Raw genomic sequence first — 20,138 nt, 5'->3', positions numbered from 1 at the left:
TGTAGCAAATACCTCTCTCTCCACTATTTTAATGCAGGCCTAAAGCTGATGGTAATTTCTATCCTGTTATCTGAAAAAAAACATTAAAATCTACAGCAACCCGCCAACAAAATTAAAATAAAAGGATTTTAAAACGTGCATCTTTTTACTACTCATTCACTGATCAACTTCTAATATGTTGGCAGGCAACCTGTACATATATATCTCCAGGAACCAGGAGCTGCACCTGTCAGCAAGGATATGACGGAGATGGTGTGCTGTGCTATGGCAATGCCATGATGGTGAGCAAGCTATTCAGGCTATTGGTTTAAAAATGTTTCCCAGAGGCACTGGGCTCATTCAGTTCTTATGGTTCTACATAAAATTTACAAGACATATGACCTGGAAAGGAAAATTGCTGTACTACAGCATGAATAAGGCACTGGTGCTGGTTATAGGATTCAGGAACTTTAGGGCAGACTGTTGCAGTTCACTCAGGGAGTCCAAGCACTGGAGTGGCAATATACACATTGTAGTCTGGAGCTATGGTAGATACTCCAGCCATCAAATAGCTGACCAGGATTCACTCCCATGCTTACTACCTGCTATTGGCATATGTTGGAAGGATTTGCAGGTTGACAATCAGCCTGCCTGGCCACATTATAAACACACCTTCCATGGCCATCAAGTCCTGGAGTGGGACTTGAACCTAGAGCTTCTAGCTCAGAATCAGAGATGCTACCCACCGCACCACAAGATCACCCTTCTTCAGGCAGTTAATGACCCCTATATGCCTCCAGGTGTGGGCTCAACCTTGGGGTACAAGCTGTGTGAAAGTAATTTCAGTATTCAATGGCTTTATCTCCATTTTTTGCTTGAAGCTTACATTTTAGTGTCTGTCTTGTTCTGTAAGATTCTCCATTAATCTACATCACACCTTTCAAGAAGATCCAGTTTAACCTTCAGCTTATTAGTTTTTCCAATGAAAACTGGTTCAGTTCCAGTTTAGAACCTTAAGTCAACGAATCGATCCTTAGAAATCTTCATTGTCTTTCCAATGAAGCTGGTGGTTGACGGTTCTCACATCTGATTGAAAAAAGTTCAATAGAAGATTAAGTACAATCCTGCTTCAGTGCCCTCAGTAAAGGGTGATCATAAAGCAAGCATAGTGGTGTGATTGAATTGTAGAATCATAGAAAATTAACAGCACAGGAGGAGGCCATTTGGTCATATCCATGCCAGCTCTCTGCAAAAGCAGCTCAGCTAGTCTCACTCTGCCACCTTTTCACTGTAGTCCTGCAAATTTTTTCTCTTCAGAAAATAATTCAATTCTCTTTTGAACAAAGCTGTTGGATCTGCCTCCACCGCACACTCAGGCAGTGCGCTCCAGATTCTAACCTCAGGTCACCTTCGGTTCTTTTGCCAATCACATGAAATCAAAGTCCTCTAGTTTTCGATCCTTCTGTCAACGGGAGCAGTTTCCCCCTCCCTACTCTATCCAGGCCCCTCATGATTTTGAACACCTCTGTCAAATCTCAGCCTTCTCGACTCAGGAGAACAACACCAACTTCTCCAACTTATCCACATAACTGAAGCCCCTTCACCCGTGGTAACCATTCTTGTGAATCTTTTCTGCTCCTTCTCCAAAGCCTTCACATCCTTCCGAAAGTGTGGTGCCCAGATGTGGATACAATGCTCTAGCTGAGGCCGAACTGGTGTAGCCAGGGTCATTGGTGTTTGGAATTCTCTTCCCGAGTGAGCAGTGGAGGCTGAGTCATTGAATATATTAAAGGCTGAGTTAGACAGATTTTTTAATGGACAAGGGAGTCAAGGGTTCTGGAGGACAGACAGGAGAGTGGAGTTAAGGCCAAAGTCAGATCAACCAAGATGTTATTGAATGGCAGAACAAGCTCAAGGGGCCGTATTGACTACTCCAGCTCCTATTTCTTAGGTTCTTACAAAAATGCACCATAACTTCTTTGCTTTTGTACTTTATGCCTCTATTTATAAAGCCTAGGATCCCGAATGCTTTATTAACCCCCTCCTCAATTTACCCCACCATCTTCAATGATTTGTGCACGTATAGCCACAGATCCCTCTGCCCCTTTACCCACTTTAAAATCTTATCCTTTATTTTATATTGCCTCTCCTCATTCTTCCTACCAGGAATGATATGTGAGTGTACTTAATTTACAGTATGCATGGATGCCTGATATAATTACCAACAGATAGGAGCAGGAATAGGCCATATGGTTCCTCGAGTCTGCTCCACCATTCCATAAGACCATGGTTGATCTTCTGCCTCAACTCTACTCTCCTGCTCTATCCCCATATCTCTTGGCTCCCTTATAGTACTCACAAATCTAACAATCTCTGTCTTGAATATACTCAACGATGGAGCACCCACTGCCCTCTCAAGTAGAAAGTTTCAAAGATTACGATCCCCTGAGTGAAGAAATCTCTTCCCATCTCAATTGTAAATGGCCACCCCCTCATCCTGAGCCTATAACCCCCTAGCTCAGGACTCTGAGGCCGGCAGGGGGAATGGTCTCTCAGCATCTACACTCAAGCCTGCTAAGAATTTTATACTAGACATTCTTTACATAGAAACATAGAAACTAGGAGCAGGAGTAGGCCATTCAGCCCTTCGAGCCTGCTCTGCCATTCATTATGATCGTGGTTGATCATCCAACTCAATAGCCTGCTCCCACTTTCTCCCCATACCCTTTGATCCCTTTCGCCCCAAGAGCTATATCTAACTCCTACTTGAAAACATATAATGTTTTGGCTGCATTGCATATGGAAAATCCAATTTTCCTCTTAGTCTATTAATAATGCTTTAGGTACAGATTTTAGGGGATCTGTAGTGGTAGAAATATTTATCAGCAGGCACGACACTGTGTCACAGCATGGGGATGCCCAAATAAGGAGGGCATGCCATAAATAGCAACTTGAATATATTACAATTGCAATACAAGTGTCTGTCATTGTTAGTAAGTAATGAGAATGACTTGTGATGTGTATGAACCTAATTTCTCTTCCCTTTCTAGGCTCTATCCTTCATTCCAGAGGCAGTGGAATTTCTCAAGTGGGTGAATGTAAGTCCTGCTGTCTAAACAAGACTGTTCTCCTTCCTGAAAAATTAACAAAATGAAGTAGAGTTAATTTATTCTTTCATGGGATGTAGGCATCACTGGCAAGGCCAGCATTTGTTGCCTGTCCCTAATCACCCTTGAACTGAGTGGCTTGCTAGGCCATTTCAGAGGCCAGTCTGAAGTCACATGTAGGCCAGACCAGGTAAGGAGGTCAGTGAACCAGATGGGTTTTTACAGCAATCGTTTCATAGTCACCATTACTAAGAGTAGCTTTTAATTGCTAATTTAATTAATTGAATTAAATTCCACCAGCTGCCGTGGTGGGATTTGAACCCAAAGGATCAACCAAGACCTTGGGCTTAATTAGTCCAGTGACAATACCACTACATCAACATCTATTTGTACCACATTGACATAGGGGGCTGGCATTTGGCAAAGTTGGTAGCACATGTGACTCTGTATTTAAAAGGTTGTTAGTTTAAGTCCCATTCCAGAGACTTCATTATATTCTCTAGGCTGATGTGCCTAGAGGTGATACTGAGGGAGCACAGAAATGTCAGAGGTGCTGTCCTTTCAATGAGATATTAAACCAAATCCCGAATTTCTCTCTCAGACAGATGTAAAAGATCATGCAGCTCTATTTTGAAGGGAAAAAGGAGTGTTCTTCCTAGTGGCCTGGCCAACATTTATCTCCTGACCAACATCAATAAGAGAGATTACCTGGTCATTCTTTCTGTTTAATGGACCACGCTTTGCGCAAATTGGTTCCCGCATTCCAACAATAACTATTCTTTAAAGGACTTAATTGGTTGTAAAGGGCTTTTGGTTGTGTTATGATCCTAGCTGATATTACAACTGTACAAGCCTAATCCCAGAGTGGAACCCAGCTTGACAGATCCTGATTTCTATTTGCTTGTTTAGGTATGTGGAGAGTAGCTACTGAACAGGAGTCAGCTGATGAACTTTTAACAAAAGAATAAACCATTTATGAAACAAGAAAAGATGAGCTATTTTACAATACTCTTTCACCACAACTATACCTTTACAAATATATGCAGATTTGTAAGGATAACACAAGTTACAAAAGCTGTTTTATACTCTAATTTTAACAGTAAACACACAATCCATGTAAACCATTGGTAACCTGTGGTCAGACACACCACACTCTGAAACTAATTGACAGATGCCACCTCAAACAATGCTATGGATCTCTCCTCAACATCCACCTCACCACCCACCCCCCCCACACTGTGAATCAACCGGTCTCACTGAACTCCTTTTATTTAGTCATTCACGGGATGTGAGCTTCGCTGGCTGGGCCAGCATTTATTGCTCATCCCTAGTTAACCTTCAGAAGGTGGTGTTGAGCTGCCTTCTTGAACCGCTGCAGTCCATGTGGTGTAGGTACACCCACAGTGCTGTTAGGAAGGGAGTTCCAGGATTTTGACCCAGTGACAGTGAAGGAATGGCGATATATTTCCAAGCCAGGATGGTGAGTTACTTGGAGGGGAACCTTCAGGTAGTGGTGCCCTTGTCCTTCTAGATGGTAGTGGTCATGGGTTTGGAAGGAGCCTTGGTGAGTTTCTGCAGTGCATCTTGTAGATGGTACAGACTGCTGCTATTGTGTGTCACTAGTGGAGGGAGTGAATGTTTGTGGATGGGGTGCCAATCAAGCCAGCTGCTTTGTCTTGGATGGTGTCAAGCTTCTTGAGGGTTGTGGGAGCTGCACTCATCCAGGCAAGTGGGGAGTATTCCATCATACTCCTGACTTGTGTGTTGTAGATGGTGGACAGGCTTTGGGTGTCAGGAGGTGAGTTACTCGTCACAGGATTCCTAACCTCTGAGCTGCTCTTGTAGCCACAGTATTTATATGGCAAGTCCAGTTCATTTTTTGGTCAATGGTAACCCCCAGGATGTTGATAGTGGGGGATTCAGTGATGGTAATGTCATTGAACATCAAGGGCTGATGGTTAGATTTTCTCTTGTTGGAGATGGTCATTGCCTGGCACTTGTGTGACATAAATGTTACTTTCCAGTTGTCAGCCCAAGCCCGGATATTGTCCAGGTCTTGCTGCATTTGAACATGAACTACTTCAGTATCTGAGGAGTCGCAAATGGTGCTGAATATTGTGCAGTCATCAGTGAATATCCCCACTTCTGACCTTATGTTGGAAGGAAGGTCATTGATGAAGCAGCTCAAGATGGTTGAGCCTCGGACACAATCCTGAGGAACTCCTGCAGTGATGTCTGGGAGCTGAGATGACTGACCTCCAACAACCACAATCATCTTCCTTTGTGTTAGATATGATTCCAGCCAGTGGAGAGTTTTCCCCCGATTCCCATTGACTCCAGTTTTGCTAGGGCTCCTTGATGCCACACTCAGTCAAATGCGACCTTGATGTCAAGGGCACTCATTCTCACCTCACCTCTGGAGTTCGTCTCTTTTGTCCATGTTTGAACCAAGGCTGTAAGGCGGTCAGGAGCTGAGTGGCCCTGGTGGAACTCAAACTGTGCATTAGTGAGTGGGTTATCGCTAAGCAAGTGCCGCTTAATAGCACTGTTGATGACCCCTTCCATTATTTTACTGATGATCGAGAGTAGACTGATGGGGCGGTAATTGGCCGGGTTGGATTTGTTCTGCTTTTTGTGTACAGGACATACCTGGACAATTTTCCACATTGCTGGGTAGACGCCAGTGTTGTAGCTGTACTGGAACAGCTTGGCTAGGGGCACCTCAAGTTCTGGAACACAAGTCTTCAGTACTATTGCTGGGATATTGTCAGGCCCCATAGTCTTTGCAGTATCCAGTGCCTTCAGCCATCTCATCACATGGAGTGAATCGAATTAGCTGAAGAATGGCATCTGTGATGCTGGGGACCTCCGGAGGAGGCCAAGAAGGATTATCCACTTGGCACTTCTGGCTGAAGATTGTAGCAAATGTAGCCTTATCTTTTGCACTGGTGTGCTGGGCTCCCCCATCATCAATGATGGGGATATTTGTGGACCCTCCTCCTCCAGTGAGTTGTTTAATTGTTCACCATCATTCATTACTGGATGTGGCAAGGCTTACACCTGATCCAGATCGCTTGGCTGTCTATCACTTACTGCTTATGATGTTCGGCACAGTAGTCCTGTGTTACGTTTTCACCGGGTTGACTCATTTTTAAGTGTGCCTGGTGCTGCTCCTGAAAACTATTTAGCATTTAGCACGGTGGTAGTGCCACATAACACAATGGAGGGTATCCTCAATGTGAAGGTGCAACTTCGTCTCCACAACAACTGTGCAGTGGTCACTCTTACTGGTACTGTCATGGACAGATACATCTGCAGCAGGCAGGTTGGTGAGGATGAGGTCAAGTATACTTTTTCCTCTTGTTGGTTCCCTCACCATCTGCCCCAGACCCAGCCTAGCAGCTATTTCCTTTAGGACTCGTCCAGTAGTGGTGCCATTCTTGGTGATGAGCATTGAAGTCCCCTGCCTGCCAGCCATACATTCTGTGCCCATGCCAGCCTCTGTGCTTCCTCCAAGTGGTGTTCAACATAGAGGAGCACTGATTCATCAGCTGAGGGAGGGCGGTACGTGGTAATCAGCACAAGGTTTCCTTGACCCTTTTGGGCCTGGTGCCATGAGACTTCATGGGACCCAGAGTCATGACTCCCAGGGCAACTCCCTCCCAACTGTATACCACCTCACATTTCCTTCCCTAAAGGGCATTAGTGAACCAGATCGACAATGGTTTCATGGTCATCATTAGACTTTTAATTCCAGATTTTTTTTTTCCCACCATCTGGCAGGATTCAAACCCAGAACCCAGATCATTACTCCAGGTCTCTCAATTACTAGCCCAGTGACAATACCACTACACCATCACCTCTCCCTTTCACACGAGGGTTTCCAATCTCCACTCTCCAAGAATTTGCTTTGGGATTTTCTCCCAAACCGACACTTTCTCTCAGATGCCTTCTGCAAGGGTCCACATCCAGGGTTTTGAGCTCAACTTCCGATGTTGCTCTCCCCTGGGTCACCACATGCATTCAGGCTTTCTTCCACGCACTCTCTCTCTCAAAAATTAGATTGTTTCCTCTTACACCAGAAGCTGCCATACAAATTGTGTTGTACGCTGTGAATTTACAGCCTATCTGGAGTAGAGATTTATAAAACCTTTCTTTAAGCAATCTCCTAGGGACAAACAGGGATTTCAGTCCCAGACTTAGTCAACACCCTGGTTTCCATCAATTCCAGTTTTTACTTTCTTACATTTATTTTGATGAGGCCCAAGATTCTCAGGCCTCTGGTACATCAACACAGCCAGTTATCAGAGTTGTGTCTACCTTAGGGTACAATGAAAATTTAGACTTCTATTTATATGATGGTTTAAATTCAAAGGTGAATTTTGAGACATGTACAGTGTTGAATTTTGTGATACTAAACCCCCACCATACCCTAGCCCCCCACACCCACCCCCTCACACACCTGCCCTACCCCTCACCCCTTCACCTCACCCCTCTCACCTCAACCCCCACCCACACACCCTCACGTCAGCCCCCGACATCACCACCCCCTCACCTCACCATCCCCCCACACCCACACATACTCCCACCACCTCTCCCGGGCCCTGCCCTCCACATCTGACGCACAGTGGCAGCAGTGTGTGTACCGGCTACAAGATGCACTGCAGGAACTCACCAAGGCTCCTTCAACAGCACCTTCCAAACCTGCGACCTCTACCACCTAGGAGGACAAGGGCAGCAGGAGTATGGGAACACCACCACCTGCAAGTTCCCCTCCAAGTCACCCACCATCCTGACTTGGAAAGATATCGCTGTTCCTTCACTCCCTTTCTAACAGCACTATATGGAAAGCAGGTTCAAGATGGCAGCTCACAACCGCCTTCTCAAGGGCAATTAGAGATGGGTAATAAATGCCAGTGATGCCTACACCCTGTGAATGAATAAAGTGAAATGATCTCACGATCATCTGCATTAGGGACCCACCCCATAGGTGCAGGGATTTCTATGAGGAGTGAAAAAAGACAGAACTCTTGAGACCTGCATTTCACAATGAAGGTTCCCTAAATTGTTCCCTGGGTTGAGAAGATTGTCCTATGATGAGAGGCTGAGTAAATTGGGCCTACATTCTCTGGAGTTTAGAAGAATGGGAGGCGACCACATTGAAGCATACAAGGTGCTGAAGAAGCTTAGACAGGGTTGACACGGAGAGATTGTTTGCGTGTTTCCAGTGATGGGGGAATCTAAAACATGGGGCCACAGTCTCAGGATAAGGGGACCATCATTTAGGACTGAGATGAGGAGAAATTACTTCACTCAAAGGGCTGTGAATCTTTGGAATCCTGTACCACTAAGGGTTGTGGATGCTCCTATTGTTGAATATATTTAAGGCAGTGATAGACAGATTTTTGATCTTTCAGGGAATCAAGGCATATGGGGAGCAGGTAGGAAAGTGGAGCTGAAGCCTAAGATCAGCCATGACCATATTGAACGACAGAGGAGGCTTGATGGGTCATATGGTAAACTCCTGCTCCCATTTCTGGAGTTCTTGTGTATTCTTCCGTCCTTTGTGGATCCAACTCCTTGAAACCTATCCATCCTGGAATGTTCAGTTTTGTGTCTATTATTATTAATAAGTAAACATATAAAAATGACGTGCAGGAAAAGACGAGTTGACCCATCACGTCTAGCCCAACGTTCATGATGCTCGGAGCATGGTGACTAGACATTCCCTGTCCACAACGAAACTCGCCTACCAATCCCTCCCCTTCCCTTCCCCACTCGCTCAGCCGTGTAATAACCTGAGAAGAGAAACAAAGAGGGGAAGGTCCCCTTTGACATCCTTGGGCAATTGAAAATTCATTTAATCTAAAATTTTTCATTCTCTTTTTTTTCAGGATGCTTCTCAAAACCGACTGCTTTCAGAAACCACCAATATCACACTTCTCGTGCCCTCACAGAAGGCCATTGATGACCTGAATAGTGACAAACGAGCATTTTGGCTCAAAGCAGAGCAACTTCCAAGCCTGGTGAAGTGAGTGAATTATCTGTATAGCTTGGACTGACAATGGGTTTGGGAGCAGTTCACTGAACCTCGCATCTAATGTGTCGTTAACCATAAGGTTAATGCTTTAATATGTTCATTCACAAAGGCAATCATCTTATTGAGCACACAGATTTCTGCATTTGGTACATGTGCAAGTTCACCACAACAAGTACTTGCATTTAAATAGCGCCTTTAACATAGTAAAACATCCCAAGCAGCTTTATGGGAGCATTATCAAATAACATTCGACACTGAGCCTCATAAGGAGATATTAGGTCAGATGACCAAAAGCTTAGTCAAAGAGGTAGGTTTTAAGGAATGTCATAAATGAGGAAAGAGGCTCAGACAGGTTTAGGGAGAGAATTCCAGATCTTCAAGGCTAGGCAGGAGATGGCACAGACACAAGTGATTAAAACCAGTGACATGTGAGAGGCCAAAACCAGAGGAGCACAGAGATCTCGAAAGGCTGGAGAAGGTTACAGGGAAAAGGAAGGGGGTGAGGTCTTAGAAGGGTTTGAAAACAACTGGGAGAATTTTAAAATTGAAGCACCTTAGCAAAAAATGGAAGATACCCCTGTCTCTACATTGGACTTGTTGGAGGGCATGGAGTCATTGTAGACCAGGGAATATGGGCATGAGGGATGAACAGGGTTTAGTGAAGATGTGGGCGGCAGAGTTTTCAATGGAGGTTATGGAGGGTGAAGGTCATTGGGGCAGCAATGAAGTCAATGGCAAAATGAGCCTCGAGATGATGAGACGTGGACAAGAGTTTCAGCACCAGCAACAATTCCTGATGATTTCTTGGTTTGGGTGTGAAAATAGCTGCAGATAATAAATCACACAGCACGCAGCATGGACACATGCCCACAATCACTTGATATTGGTGATTAATGTTGAGGCTCCCATGCCCAGAGAGTCGGCCCTTTCAATGTATTCTCCTAAACGAAAAGAATGTTAGCATGAGCAGAGGTTACGATTTTCCTTATCATCATTTCTTTTTATTACACATTGGGTCAAGTGTTAGCTGTGCCTCAGCTGGTAACATTGACACCTCTACATCCCAAGGTTCTGGGTTCAAGTCCCACTCCAGGGCTTAAATGTAAGAAACAAGGTTGACACTCCAGTGTCATATTGAAAGAGTGCTGCAATGTTGGAGGTGCTATTTTTCAGGTGAGATGTTAAACCGAGGCCCCATCTTCCCTGTTTGGGTGGACGCAAAAGATTCCATGGCACTATTTTGAAGAAGAACCAGAGAGTTCTCTCTGGTGCCCTGGCCAATATTTATCCCTCAAAACACCACAAAAACAGGTTAAATGGTCAATATTACATTGTTATTTGTGGGAGCTTGCTGTGCACAAATTGACTGCTGCATTTCCTACATTACAACAATGACTACTCTTGATTGGCTGTAAAGTCCTTTGAGATGTCTGGTGGTCGTGAAAAGTGTTATATAAATGCCACAGATTTTATTTACCTGTATTAATTTGTACAGCTCCTTACATACATTTTATCAATTTATATTTTTTTCTCTCCTAGACATCATGTATTACAGGGAGTGTACAGCCTTACAGATCTTCTAAATTGTTCATCTAATTCACTGGTAACAATCAATTCAGGCGACCATTTATCCCTCACAAAAATTAATGAGGTATTTATTGTTCTATGGAAAATAAATCAGTTGCATGTTCTTAATTTCACATAAATATAAACTTATATTGCTGCTGTAGGTCAGTCCAATTTATAATTCCACTAATCTTCTAATGTCACCACATGGGCTGCAGGGTTTCAAGAAGGCAGCTCACTTCACCTTTGCAATTGCAATTAGTGATGGACAATTGCTGGCCTTGCCAGTGATGCACTCATGTTAAGAATAGATAACTTTTTTTAAAAAGCTTTCTTAATAGAAAGCATTAATTATTTACTAATGGGCATGAGAGCAAAGGTCATCCTGACGCAACATCCTGAGTTACTGGGTTTTCATTTGACAATTCTTGTTCAGTCTTCAACCGGTAAACAAAGTGTTGAATAGAAACAGAATGCCATGGTAGAGTGCCATGTTAGGGTGCCAGGGGAGAGTGTCACATTAGGGTGGCACAGTAGAGTGCCATGGTAGTGTACCACTGCAGAATGTCACTGTAGAGTGCTACAGCAGAGCGCTACAGCAGATTGACATGTCAGGTTGCCAAGGCAGAGTGCCGTGTCTGGTTGCCAGGGCAGATTGACGTGTCTGGTTGCCAGGGCAGATTGACATGTCAGGTTGCCAGGGCAGAGTACCATGTCAGGTTGCCAGGGCAGAGTGCCATGTCTGGTTGCCAAGGCAGAGTGCCATGTCTGGTTGCCTGGGCAGAGTACCATGTCTGGTTGCCAGGGCAGATTGACGTATCTGGTTGCCAGGGCAGGTTGACATGTCAGGTTGCCAGGGCAGAGTACCATGTCTGGTTGCCAGGGCAGATTGACGTGTCTGGTTGCCAGGGCAGATTGACATGTCAGGTTGCCAGGGCAGAGTACCATGTCTGGTTGCCAGGGCAGATTGACGTGTCTGGTTGCCAGGGCAGATTGACATGTCAGGTTGCCAGGACAGAGTACCATGTCTGGTTGCCAGGGCAGAGTACCATGTCTGGTTGCCAGGGCAGATTGACATGTCAGGTTGCCAGGGCAGAGTCTCATGTCTGGTTGCCAGGGCAGAGTGCCATGTCTGGTTGCCAGGGCAGATTGACATGTCAGGTTGCCAGGGCAGAGTCTCATGTCTGGTTGCCAGGGCAGAGTCTCATGTCAGGTTGCCAGGGCAGATTGACATGTCAGGTTGCCAGGGCAGATTGACATGTCAGGTTGCCAGGGCAGAGTGCCATGTCTGGTTGCCAGGGCAGAGTGCCATGTCTGGTTGCCAGGGCAGAGTACCTTGTCAGGTTGCCAGGGCAGCTTGACATGTCTGGTTGCCAGGGCAGAGTACCTTGTCAGGTTGCCAGGGCAGATTGACATATCTGGTTGCCAGGGCAGAGTGCCATGTCTGGTTGCCAGGGCAGATTGACATGTCTGGTTGCCAGGGCAGATTGACATATCTGGTTGCCAGGGCAGAGTGCCATGTCTGGTTGCCAGGGCAGAGTGCCATGTCTGGTTTCCAGGGCAGAGTACCTTGTCAGGTTGCCAGGGCAGCTTGACATGTCTGGTTGCCAGGGCAGATTGACATGTCAGGTTGCCAGGGCAGAGTGACATGTCAGGTTGCCAGGGCAGAGTGCCATGTCTGGTTGCCAGGGCAGATTGACATGTCAGGTTGCCAGGGCAGAGTGACATGTCAGGTTGCCAGGGCAGATTGACATATCTGGTTGCCAGGGCAGATTGACATATCTGGTTGCCAGGGTAGAGTGACATGTCAGGTTGCCAGGGCAGATTGACATGTCAGGTTGCCAGGGCAGAGTGACATGTCAGATTGCCAGGGCAGAGTGACATATCTGGTTGCCAGGGCAGAGTGCCATATCTGGTTGCCAGGGCAGATTGACATGTCTGGTTGCCAGGGCAGAGTGCCATGTCTGGTTGCCAGGGCAGATTGACATATCTGGTTGCCAGGGCAGAGTGCCATGTCTGGTTGCCAGGGCAGATTGACATGTCTGGTTGCCAGGGCAGAGTGCCATGTCTGGTTGTCACGTATTCCATCTGGGTTCAGCCTGTGTCCTTAAGAAATTGACAGGTCCGGGAAGACTAGCTGCTCCATCAAGCCTATCGCATGGCTCTCAATGCATCGTAACTAAAGACATCCCTCATCAACCTACAGTCAGCTCAGATGAGATATTAAACCAAGGCCCTGTCTACACACTTAAGTGGACATTAGCCACTATTTTGAAGAACAACAGTGGAGTTCTCCCTGGTGTCCTGGCCAATATTTATCCCACAACCAAAAGCACTAAAAAAGATTATCTGGCCATTATCACATTGCTGTTTGTGGGAGCTTGCTGTGCACAAATTGGCTGCTGTGTTTCCTACATTACAACAATGACTACACCTCAAAAGTATTTAATTGGCTGTGAAACATTTTGGGGAATCTTGAGGCTGTGAACATGTAGTAACTAGATGTAATATCCCTCCCTCCTGTCAATCACTTATCATGTGATGCTTCGACCAATAAGCTTTTTCTGTGAGTAATCCTGTGGGTGGGGTTTCTGACGGAGAGATCACGTTCAGTGTGCAAGCACCGCTACATGCCTCCTTAATAAAGCTTAGCCTTTTCTTCACGAAACCTGCTGCTCCATCAAATCATTCCATTTGGCGACGAGGATATAGTTGACTTCTCCTGCATACTTCACCCCTGGTCGATGTGAGTAAAACGAAGTTGAACAATACTTATCAGTCATGCCGCTGATCGGGAGAATCACTCCATATAATGCTAACATTGAAGATTGAAGTCGAGCACCTCAGGCTTTACTTCGTTACGAACTAAGTTACCACTGAAGGAAAACGTAAAGCTATCCCACTGAGTGGCATATAACCTGATTCAAAACCTGACTGCCCCAGAACTGCGCCCAGTTCTAAGTTAGTGGAGCTTCTGAAATCGCACTTTCAACCCAAGCCAAACCGTCTGTAATCATGAGGCACTTCAAGTTTAATTCATGCTCAGGAGAGCCCCTTGCTACCTTTGTGGCGAACCTGAAACAGTTAACTAAATACTGTGAGTCTGGGGGTGCCTTGAATGATATGCTGCTGGACAGACTTGTATGCGGAGTCAAGGATGATACCATTGAGCGCCCCTTGCTAGCCGAATCCGTCGTTGATTTCAAGCGCGCCCTGGAATTTTCTCTCGCTATGGAAAGTGTTACAAAAAGACCCACAGGCTGTGCAGCACGTGGATAATGGCACCGTACTCTATGCTGGGCAGGATCTTGTCACTGAGCAGAATTTAAATGCGATTATATGTCCACTACACAAAGAGTTAGGAAACCTAATTGTAATACGTCAGCTAATAAGGTAGGCGATTGCTACAGATGTGGAGGAAATCATGGAGCAGATGTCTGTAGATTCAAAGAGGCAGAATGCAATCATTGCCACAGGAAAGGGCACCTGGTTAGGCAGTGCAGAACAAAGGATAGGCAAACAGCAAACAAATCTAATTGAGTTAACTGATACAGCAAAGGTTGAGGTTGCTACTACTGATGTATACTCTCTGTATCAAGTGACTGCTGTTACATCTGAGCCCATTACAATTACAGTGCAAGTGAATGGTAGCAACCACAGATGGAGATGGATATCAGTACTTCAACTACTGTTGTTGGGGAGCACACGTTCAAGTACCTCAGTGAAGAGAGTCAGCCATTGACATTGGGTGGACATCCGCCAAGCTGAGAACTTACACTGGGGAATCCATTCAGGTCAAAGGCATTGCTGTTGTCCCAGTCTGATACAAACAACAGCCAGCCCAACTGCCTGTGATAATCATAAAGTGGGAGGGGCCCAGCCTTTTGGGTCGAGATTGGCTGCAGAAAATAAAACTTGACTGGTCAGAAACATTCCATTTTGAAGTCCGACGGAATTCCAGAGCTCCTGAAGAAATACAACACTTTTTTAAGACGAGTTGGGAAAGCTGAAGGGCACGCAAGCTGAAATGCACATCGGTCCCCAGGCAACACCACACTTCATCGTGGCCCAGACCAGTGCCTTCCTCACCAAAAGAAAAAGCGGAAGCAGAGTTGTGCAGGTTGGAAAACCTGGGAATAATTCAACTTATCTGGCTTTCTAAGTGGGCCGTCAAACTAGATCAGACTATACGCATATGCGGTGACTACAAACTGACAGTCAACAAAGCATCAAAGTTAGACAAATGCCCATTCTCAGAATCGATGACTTGTACACAAAACTAGACATGAGTCATGCCCATCAACAATTGGAATTGGATAGCACGTCAAAAGAATACATGACAATTAATACCCATAAAGGTCTCTACCAGCACACCCGATTACCTACTGGAGTTTCATCAGCATGTGCTATATTTCAATGAACCATGGAGAGTCCCCTGCAGGGACTTCCACCTGTGGTCATATACTTGGATGATGTTCTCAACATTGGATTGACTGAAGCTGAACATTTAGCCAATCTTCCGGAAGTGCTGAGAAAATTTATGGAAGCAGGTGTGCGTTTCAAGCAAGAAAATGCACATTTCAAACATTGGAGGTAACCTAAGATAAAGGCAAAAAATTGTGGATGCTGGAAATCTGAAACAAAAACAAAAAATACTGGAAATTCTTAATAGAATAAATAGGTAGAAATTGTTTGCTTGGCAGGAGGGTCGTTAACCAAAGGACACAGAATTAAGGTGAAGACCCAGAGCAAGATGAGGAGATATGTTTTACACAGTGAGTTATTCTGATCTGCAATGCACTGCCTGAACAGCAGTGGAAGCAGATTCAATAGTAACTTTCAGAAGGGAGCTAGATAAATACTTGAAGGGGAGAATCAGCAGGACAATTGGGACAGAGGATGGGGGAGTGAGACGAATTGGACAGCTCTTTCAAAGAGCCAGCACAGGAATGATGGGCTGAATGGGCTTCCTTCTGTGAAGTATCATTCTATGAATGAGCGCTGTGATGATGTCCCAATCATTTCCTGATCTCAGCCACGTGCAGGAATCAAGTGTTTCCTATTTTTTCCATTTGTTCATGAGGTGTGGGCATTGCTGGTAAGGCCAACAATTATTGCCCAATCCTAATTGCCCTTGGCGGTGGGCAGAAGGAAGGAAACTTGAAGGGGGAGTAATTCCTGAGACAGACATATTCACCTGACAGACTTGCAAGAGCCCTGGGGGAGGGTAAGATATGGCGTGGTATAGGAGAATGTTGGTGAGAGAATGTGCAGGGGATAAGTAACACTGGAGCCGAGAAGCTGTCTGTCTGACATCCTCTGATTCAGCCTTCGGACTGAAAATGCGTTTCTTGAATAAACTAGTATTATTATTATTTAACTAAAATGTTGCTCTTTTTATACCAATTCTAACAAATGTTTTGTTTTTCTAGAGCCCTATAATCGAAGGTGCTAACATTCTCAATGCTGATATTGCTTTTACAAATGGGATTATGCACATTATTGACAGGGTAAGGTCAATCTTCTGAGTGCAACTTGTGCTTCAGGCCTTACATAGCCAGAACTCCCCAATTGTAGTTAAAGAGAAATGTCGTGTGTTGTGATAAGATCACTTGGGGGAGAATAGCCAGGGCCTCCCTCGGCCCTTATAGGGGCAGAAGACAGGGAACAGAGGTGCCAATTTTGCAACTCTATGCCCTGGACCCCCAACAGTACCTGAAATACGTCCACCCCCATATCAGCCCAGTCAATTTTTCAGGCATCCCTGGTGATTACCTACAGCAGGTCTTAAGCCCCTTGCATTAGATAATGAGGGCACCTAGCAGCTGGTTTAACACCCCTCTGCCATTGGGCTGCCTCAGGTAAAGAAGTCCCGGGGCCTGTTCCGCTCAGGATTTCCTGCTGTGGCTGTTGCCCAGCAAGTGGCTGGCACAAAATATAGTTAAGTAAAAGATGTTTGCTTCACTGGCTCGATGTGGAGTCAGGGATGCATTCAAATGACGCCTGATGCCCAATTTAGTGCGAGACTTGGTCTCCTGATTCAAACACACGTTGCCTTGTGCGGCCTTCGATATACGTGTGAAAATAGACTCTCACTAATGCCTACCCCTTCATATACTTTGCCATATTAAACTTGTTTGTTTTCTTTCCCCGATGCTAGAGCTCCTTACCCTGGCCATATTTATTACCATATCCATTAAGTCCTTCGGAAATCTCTTCCTCGAAAGGTGGTGGAAGCAGAGCCTTTGAATGTTTTTAAGGCAGAGGTAGATAGATCCTTGATTAACAAGGGGGTGAAAGGTTATCGGGGGTAGGCAGAGATGTGGGGTTGAAGTTACATTCAGATCAGCCACTTCTTATTTAATGGCGGAGCAGGCTCGAGGGGCTGAATGGCCTACCGTGTTCCTAATTCGCAAGTTCGTATGTAAGTAAAAATTGCTGCCTTTATCCGCACAGTAATAGTTGATTTTGGAACATTAACACGTGATGCTTTTCCATAACTAGTCGATGCATGATGCATTTATATTACCAATTGTTGTGTTGTAGGTTCTAATACCTGATCCGCTTATGAGTGATGTATCGGTCAACCTGCTGTCTACGCTAAATCAGATGCCAGAGTATTCCCGGTTTAGGAATTTTGTCATTGTAAGTTCTGCAGATATGATTCCAGTTGATCATTAAGTGCTGCTCTATAATGCTTGCCTATTAACAAGTTGAAAAGGCTGTGTCACTAAAGCTTATCTCTATATGTTACAGCAACAGAACTTGACAGCACAGATTGAAAGTGCCAGGACCTATACTGTCTATCCCCCAAATAATGACGCCATTGAGAAGTACCTCAAGGAGAAAGCAGTTGATGTTTTGGTATGTTTGTGACTTCAAATCTCCCTGGGGAAAGTTGTGAAGTTGAATTCCATAACTTTAGAAAGTTGTGAGTTGGAACCAGGATTTATTTATTCATTCAGGGGATGTGGGCGTTGCTGGCTAGCGAAGGAAAGGTGTTATTTTTCCACATCAGGATGTTGTGTTCCTTGCAGGAGTTCCGATGTGTCTGCTGCTCTTGTCCTTCTAGGTTGTAGAGATCGTGAGTTTAGAAGGTGTTGTCATAAGTGACTTGGTGTGTTGCTGCAGTGCATCTTGTATATAGTAGCCACTGTGTGTCAGTATGGAGGGAGTGAATTTGGGGTGCCGATCAAGCAGGCTGCTTTTTTCTGGATGATGTTGAACTTCTTGAGTGTTGTTGGAGCCGCACTCACCTAGGTAATGAGACTATTCCAGCGCACTCCCGAATTGTGCCTTGTAGGTCGTGGACAGGCTCTGGGGAGTCAGGAGGTTAGTTACACGCCTCAGAGTTCCCAGTCTCTGACCTGCTCTTGTAGACACAGCATTTATATGGCTGCTCCATTTCTAGTCAATGGTAATCCCCAGGATGTTTATAGTGGGAGATTCAGCGATGATAATGCCATTGAACGTCAAGGGGCGATGGTTAGATTCTTTCTTAGTGGAGACAGCCATTGCCTGGCACCTCTATGGTGCGAATATTACTTGCCATTTGTCAGCCAAGTCTGAATATTGTCCAAGTTTTGCTGCATTTGGACGTTGACTGCTTCAGTATCTGGGGAGGCATGAATGGAGCTGAACATTGTGCAATCATCAGTGAACATCCCCACTTCTGACCTTATGATGGAGGGAAGTTCATTGATGAAGCAGCTGAAGATGTTTGGGCCTTGGACACTACCCCGAGGAACTCCTGCAGTGATGTCCTGGAGCTGAGATGACTGACCTCCAACAACCACAACCATCTCCCTTTGTGCTAGGTATGGCTCCAACCAGTAGAGAGTTTTCCCCCGATTCCCATTGACTCCAGTTTTGCTAGGGCTCCTTGATGCCACACTCGGACAAATGTTGCATTGATGTCAAGGGCAGTCACTCTCACCTCACCTCTGGAGTTGGGCTCTTTTGTCCATGTTTGGACCAAGGCTGTAATGGGTCAGGAGCTGAGTGGCCCTGGCAGAACCCAAAATAAGCATCAGTGAGCAGGTTATTGCTGTGTAAGTGTTGCACTGTCAATGAATCTTTCCACCACTTTACTGGTGATCGAGATTAAACTGATGGGGGATAATTGGCTGGTTTGGATTTGTCCTGCTTTTTGTGTACAGGACATACCTGGGAAATTTTCCACATACCCGGGTAGATGCCAGTGTTGTAGCTGTACTGGAACAGCTTGGCTAGGGGCGCGGCAAGTTCTGGAGCACAAGTCTTCAGTACTATTGCAGGAATGTTGTCAGGGCCCATTACCTTTGCACTGTCCAATGCCTTCAGCCATTTCTTGATATCATGTGGAGTGGATTGGCTGAAGATTGGCTTCTGTGAATCTGGTTACAAATGTTTCAGTCTTTTCTTTTACACTAAAGTACTGGGCTCCCCCATTTTTGAGGATGGGGATATTTATAGAGGCTCCTCCTCAGTTACCTTTTTTTCATTTTTTCCTGGAATGTGAGTGTCACTGACAAGGCCAGCATTTATTGCTCATCCCTAGTTGCCCTTGCGAAGGTGGTGGTGAGCTGCCTTCTTGAACCGCTGCAGTCCATGTGGTGTAGATACACCCACAGTGCTGTTAGGGAGGGAGTTGAAGGATTTTGACCCAGCGACATGAAGGAACAGGGATATATTTCCAAGTCAGAATGGTGAGTGGCTTAGAGGGGAACTTGCAGGTGATGGTGTTCACCTGCATCAGCTGCCTTGTACTTCTAGGTGGTAGAGGTCATGGGTTTGGAAGGTGCTATCGAAGGAGCCTTGGCGAGTTGCTGATAGTTTGTGTTGTAATTATGCCTTTAAGGGATTGCAGCATGACATCGCTAGAAAGGAAGTGTGTCATGCGATCCAGTTTTAATTTCACTTTTGGCTTTAAGCAGAGCACACACAGTCAGCTCTGCTGCTGTTTTCAAGCTTTGTACCTTTGTATAAATGTTGTCATGAGCCTAGACACAGTAAATGAAGCCACAGCGTGATTACACAATCCCTTATGAGCAACTGGGGCTTTAGATCATTATTTCAAACATAACAGTCCCCATGAGAACATTAATATACGTTTTCATCTTACTTTTGAACTAAATCAATGGCTTCTTTTATAAAGAATGTGTATCTTTTCTTTCCCTTCAGGATGAGGACCTTATAAGATACCATGTCATTTTGGATCAAAAGCTAATGGAAAGTGATATGCACAATGGGATGCACCGGGAGACAATGCTAGGATTTTCCTTTCAAGTTGGCTTCTTTCGCAGGAATGGCCAGGTATATGGACGTACTGTAATTCTTCCATCCGTTTAACATGTGGTCTACACCTGGCAGACAGGAGAGGTCAAGTTTGAGGTGTTTAAAGCATGAATAAGGATTTCAATAGCAGCAGGGGTGGGGGTGGTCAATGCTCAAAATACTGTCCATTA

At 45.3% G+C, this 20,138-nt stretch overlaps 1 protein-coding gene across 4 annotated transcripts in view; it reads left to right on the top strand.

Annotated features, from left to right (window-relative positions):
• The window catches only part of stab2 (stabilin 2), a 178,070-nt gene that overhangs the window by 68,118 nt on the left and 89,814 nt on the right, over window positions 1-20,138 (top strand). For all 4 annotated transcript variants that reach the window (XM_041215939.1, XM_041215940.1, XM_041215938.1 and 1 more), the window contains 8 exons: window positions 186-281; window positions 3,030-3,077; window positions 8,981-9,117; window positions 10,666-10,777; window positions 16,125-16,202; window positions 17,239-17,337; window positions 17,449-17,556; window positions 19,855-19,986. In XM_041215939.1, the coding sequence (XP_041071873.1) occupies window positions 186-281; window positions 3,030-3,077; window positions 8,981-9,117; window positions 10,666-10,777; window positions 16,125-16,202; window positions 17,239-17,337; window positions 17,449-17,556; window positions 19,855-19,986 (810 nt within the window). The remainder of the gene's footprint in view (window positions 1-185; window positions 282-3,029; window positions 3,078-8,980; window positions 9,118-10,665; window positions 10,778-16,124; window positions 16,203-17,238; window positions 17,338-17,448; window positions 17,557-19,854; window positions 19,987-20,138) is intronic.

The sequence above is a fragment of the Carcharodon carcharias genome, chromosome 21 (assembly GCF_017639515.1).
Source record: "Carcharodon carcharias isolate sCarCar2 chromosome 21, sCarCar2.pri, whole genome shotgun sequence".
Classification (NCBI taxonomy): Eukaryota; Metazoa; Chordata; class Chondrichthyes; order Lamniformes; family Lamnidae; genus Carcharodon; species Carcharodon carcharias.
Note: the sequence above shows the minus strand (reverse complement) of the source record. Positions and strands in the feature narration are given on the sequence as shown.